This window comes from Erigeron canadensis, chromosome 3 (genome assembly GCF_010389155.1).
Source record: "Erigeron canadensis isolate Cc75 chromosome 3, C_canadensis_v1, whole genome shotgun sequence".
Taxonomy (NCBI): Eukaryota; Viridiplantae; Streptophyta; class Magnoliopsida; order Asterales; family Asteraceae; genus Erigeron; species Erigeron canadensis.
This window is the reverse complement of record NC_057763.1, coordinates 26540349-26545827: the sequence shown is the minus strand read 5'-3', so window position 1 is coordinate 26545827 and position 5479 is coordinate 26540349. Positions and strand designations below refer to the sequence as shown.

The window sequence follows — 5479 nt, the reverse complement described above, 5'->3', positions numbered from 1 at the left end:
TGGCCTTTGACTGTGTAGGCCAAGACCATGACCCATATGACACCCCTGTAGTGTATATAATGGTAGGTAAAAAAACTTAACAATTCAAGTGGTCAACTAATTCCAATCTCTTACAATATATCAATCACAATAACTGTTTTTATAACATCTATTATAATAGAACATACTACTAGTACTGATGTGCAATTGTGCATTAGTCTCATTTAAAGCATATAAATTAGGAATAAATACATTGGCATGCATATAAACAAAAAGAATACACATCAAGATTGCAAGGTTTTCTCTTATATCTACCCAAAGTACACCCTCTATAACCAACTACATTTACTAAATTACCCTCAACTTTTATGTTCTAATTCATGAAGGAGCACATCAGAGAAACTTGATGACTTTGTGCACATATCATGTTTTTTAAACAAAAAACCCAAGCCAATTTTGGAAAGTTAAAAACAAAAACCAACAAAACTGCAACTTACTAAACCAAAAGATCTTGTCCAAGCTTTGGGTAAGTTATATCTTTTTCAAGTTTTTTCGGCTGAAGAAAAACAACATTAGACGACTACGTTTGATTCTCTGGCAACTCTCGTGGGAACTCTGAAAGCATTTGAACAACCTCTCTCATCGTCGGTCTTTCAACGCTATTTTCTTGAATACACAACATAGCAATGAACAACAAATGTGTCGCTTCATCTTGAGGAACATTAACGAGCCTTGGGTCGATAATGCAACTCACTTCCTCTTTACGACACCTAGTCGACGCCCTAGCCCACTGTACAATATCTACACCATCACCAAATCCACCCACTGGACGTCTCCCCGTTATCAACTCAAGAAGCACGACTCCAAAGCTGTACACGTCACTCTTTTCGTCCACTCGTAACGTATAAGCATATTCTGCAAAACCATCCACAAAAATTGATAAATACCAAAACTTACCAAACACATATGTTAAAAATGACAAACCAATAGATACAAAAAAAAAGTTGCAAAAGCATATATCAAAGTAGTAACACAACATATAAAAAGACCAAAAAAACATGTAAAATACGTGGAATATGATGTGGATATAAGTCAGCTTTCACAACAAACGAAACTATATATGAATAGAAACATGGATCTGTTATCAGATTTTGTTGTGTTGAGTTGCGGTCTGTGTCAGATTTTGACCACGGTGGGATCCCACCGTCCATTTTTATTTTTTTTTACTCTCTGCCAGTGCGTGCTTCGGTGTGGTTACCCATAAAATTCTCTTCCCATGTACTACCTAGCTACAAATAATCCTACGTCTCTCTATTTCTTTCTTTCTTTCTTTCATTTCTGTAGCTTAAATCACGGGTGTTGTTTATCATATGACACATCATTTTCATTTTTCAGACAAGTATGTCCTATACAATCACTACAACCTTAAAACTCTTCTATACAAATATAAAATGTACTTAAATCATTTAGTGTTTGAAATTACATTTAAAAATCAGATTCTACTTTCTTTTAAACATGGGTCTTGTAAAAACACCAGCTTTTTCAAAATTACCCGTTTTTTCTCTAGTTAAACATAGAAATTTTTTTCTTTTCTTTTCTTGTATGCATACACGATAATCAGATAATTCATTGAAAATGTAATTTCAAAGACTAATTAATTGATTCAAAGTATATAAGTGTACTAGTTAAGAAATGAAATATGTAACGTACCAGGAGCAATGTAACCATATGAGCCCGCGATTGCGGACATGCATTCGGATGCACCACCATCCATTAGGTACTTTGCGAGCCCGAAATCTGCTACGTGCGCTTCGTAGCTCGAGTTAAGTAAAATGTTGTTAGATTTTACGTCTCGATGGACTATTAAAGGTGAACAATCATGATGAAGGTAACATAAGCCGCGAGCAGCCTCTATCGATATTTTGTACCTTAAATTCCATCCAAGGATTCCGCTTTTAAGTTTCGCGTGTAAGGCCTCTCCTAAGCTACCATTTCTCATGTACTCGTACACGAGAAGGTTCGTGTCTTTGTTTGAGCAAAATGCTAAAAGTCTAACGATGTTTCTGTGTCGAATGTTTCCTAGTGTTCTGATTTCGGCTCTAAATCCATGGTCATGGCTTGTGTTGCCAAAACCAAGTAGCTTTTTAACTGCAATTTCGGTCCCATTTGGCATTTTACCATGGTAAACAATTCCAGCTCCACCTCGTCCTATCACGTTACCGTCTTTGATGCATTCAAGAACGTCGGATATTGTAAAATCGAGCTTTTGAAAAGATGTCATCTTCCATCTATCTGAACTAGATTTCCTAAATGTCTTGGCCTTAAACATAGCTGCAGCCGCGAATACTAGAGAACAAATTAGAAGGCCCAAAGCGAATAGTAACTTAAACTTTGCTGGCTTTTTGTTAGCAGAATCAATGATATTGCTAACATTACATGGATTGTTCAGTATTTGGCCACAAAGTTGAGGGTTACCCGCAAAGGAAGACGCGTTAAAGAACGAAAATTGACCAGATTCGGGTAGTTTACCCGAGAGATCATTGAACGAAAAATCAGCAATTGTGAGACTCTTCATGGTTCCGATGGACTTAGGGATGGAATTGTTTAAATGATTTCTTGAAACATTCAAGTAGTTTAAAATTCGTGCATCTGAAATTTCAAGAGGGATTGAGCCAGAAAGATTATTCTGGCTCAAGTCAAGGTAGGTGAGATGGACACAGTTTCCAATATCAGGTGGGATTTCCCCAGACAGGGAATTCCCACTTAAGTCGAGCTTTAATACTTCGTGAAGCTCACCAATAGTTGTCGGAATTGGACCAGAAAATCTATTTCCGGCGACTAAAAGTATTTGGAGGGAAGAAAAGTTTGAAATGGATGAGGGTAAAGAACCCGAAAGCTGATTATTTGATAAGTTAAGCTGAGTTAACTTGACCGGTCTTGAAGAAGGATTTCTATTATCAGAAATGTTACCCGAAAGATAGTTGTTTTGCAGCTCGAGTAAATTCAATTCGGGCATGTAGATCATTCCATCAGGAATGCTACCATTTAAGTAATTCTCCCCTAATCTCACTCTAACAAGACTCGAACACGAACCCAAATCTTCTGGAATAGACCCAAACAAAAAGTTTTTCAAAAGAATCAAGATTCTTAACTGATTAGAAGCACAAAGATCACTAGGAATCGTACCAGTGAGCTTATTAGACGACAAATCGAGCTCACGAAGATTCTTATTCCTACCAAGATTCTCTGGAATCACACCAGTGAAGTTGTTACTCCAAAGACCAAGAGTTTCCAAATCCGGAAACTCGGCAACAAAATCCGGAATCGACCCATGTAACCTGTTCATGAAAAGATTCAAAAGTTTAAGACTTTTAAGATTTTCTATCTCATTTGGGATTTGGCCCGAAAGTGCATTGGCAGAGAGGTCTAGGTATATTAAGCTTGTTAGATTCCCAAGTTGTTTTGGAATTGGTCCTGAAAGGAGATTGATATGAAGATATATAGTGTCAATGGAATGTAAGTTTCCGAGTTCCGGAGGAATTGGCCCATCTAGCTCACATGAAGAAAGATCCATGTGAACTAGATTGACCAGTTTTCCGAACTCTTTTGGAATCCCACCTTCAAACACATTGTAATAGCCCATGTAAATCTCTTTCAAATTTGTTAGATTACCCAATTCCGCCGGAATCCTTCCATGTAGATCATTTCCAGCAAGTGACAAGTATTCCAATGTTACCATTTTTCCATAGCTTTCCGGGATTTTACCATAAAAGTAATTCCCACCCAAATCCAAGTATTTGAGTTTCTTGAGGCTTGTGATTCCCATAGGCAGGGGAAATGAAAAATTATTGTTGTAAACATCAAGAACTTCTAAATTTGGCAAGGTTAAGTAATGCCAATCTAGCCCACCACTAAATGCGTTATTTGATATGTTTAAAAACCGGAGAGATGTTAAGTTGGAGAGACTGAATTCTCCTGTGAAGTTGTTTCCGTCTAGGGACAGCTCGGTGAGACGGTCTAGAGACGAAAAAACAGGGGAAACAGAGCCATGGATTCTCATATTTGACAAGTTTAGTGAAATAACTCGGTTTTGAAAGCATTTAATTCCAGCCCATGAACAAACAGAAGTAGGGTTTGAAGAATTCCAAGTGTTTAAAGCAAAAGGAATGGAATCAAAGCCTTGTTTGAGAGTGACTAAGGCATGAAAATCAGTGGAAATAGAGGAAGGAATTGAGAAACATAGTGTTGTGATTATGACAAACAAAGACAACATTTTTGGTTGGTTTTTGTTTTTTGTTGGTTTGATTTTTTTAAGGGGAATCAGTTTGGATGGATTTGTAGAAGAAACAAAAGGATTTATGAGTTGGAGTAGAAATGGGATTCTTGAAAAAGATTGGAAAAGTGAAAGGAATCTGAAAAACTTGAGGACTCAAAGAATCAAACATCTTCAAAGAGAGTCTTGAAATTCAAGGAAGAAGCTAAACCCTTGCTTTTTCTCTCTTTATTTCTTTTCTAGCCAAAAGTGGTGAGAAATGAAAAATAAAGGAATGGAATTGGTAATTCCTGTGTCTATCACTACCTTCTTTAGACAAAGGTGAATTAAGAGAGAGGAAAGGGAAATAAAACAACCGTTGAATAACAGAAATCTAAAGTGATTTTAGAGGTAATTCTAACTTGTTTATCCAAGAGCATATATATAATATCCATATACAACTAGTACATTATTCTATATTAGTAGTATATGATGTATCAAAAGTTGTACACTTGTTTGGATTTTGGTAGGTTTGGCACTAGAGAGATATGAGATTTTGAGATTAGGAGAAAAGATAAAGTTGGTTCACTATATCTTTACACTTTAAAGTGACAAAAATACCCTTTAGCTTTAATCAAATGGTACCCATCTTTACTTTGAATGAGAGTAGGCTAGAGAAGAGGTGATGAAACATGCACTTTGTGTCATGTAGAATGGATGAATAATCACTTTTTATGTCATGATTGATGATGATGATCATGTATTCATATCTAGTGACTCACATAGATAATATACATAATGTAAAAGTGTATTTCAAGGTTTGATCACCAATGATGATGGCTCGTATGAAATATGTGTCATTTGGCCATGTTTGTCTCAACTAATCATTTCAACATACTAGTTCCTAAATTAAACAACTTTTTGTTACAATAATATTAAGATTTAGCATCACTGATGTCTTCTTAGCTAGGCTTGTTCAAATCCCTATAGTTTTTTTATTCTAAAGCTTTTTTATATAGATACACTATAATATAAAGTTTAAGCTATAAGGTTAGCTTTGATAAGATTAGACATTTGTATTTTTTTTAAGGGTATTAGGATACTTTGTGTGAAATGTTTTTTTTAGGTATGTTAAACATAATAAACACTTGATTTTAATAAATAAACATATATTGATATATATAAATTTCTTTATTTTTATGCAGATAAATACTTCTGAATAAACAATTCAGATGTTTTATTTATAAA

General features: G+C 35.4%; 1 protein-coding gene across 1 annotated transcript; it reads right to left on the bottom strand.

Moving 5' to 3' along the window:
• Window positions 1–217: 217 nt before the first annotated feature.
• Window positions 218–4470, bottom strand: LOC122590744 (leucine-rich repeat receptor-like serine/threonine-protein kinase BAM3). The gene is made up of 2 exons (XM_043762920.1): window positions 1690–4470; window positions 218–894 (listed from the first exon to the last, which is right to left on the bottom strand). The coding sequence occupies exons 1-2, from the start codon at window positions 4250–4252 to the stop codon at window positions 560–562; spliced, it is 2898 nt and encodes a 965-aa protein (XP_043618855.1). The 5' UTR covers window positions 4253–4470; the 3' UTR covers window positions 218–559.
• Between the last annotated feature and the right edge of the window lie 1009 nt (window positions 4471–5479).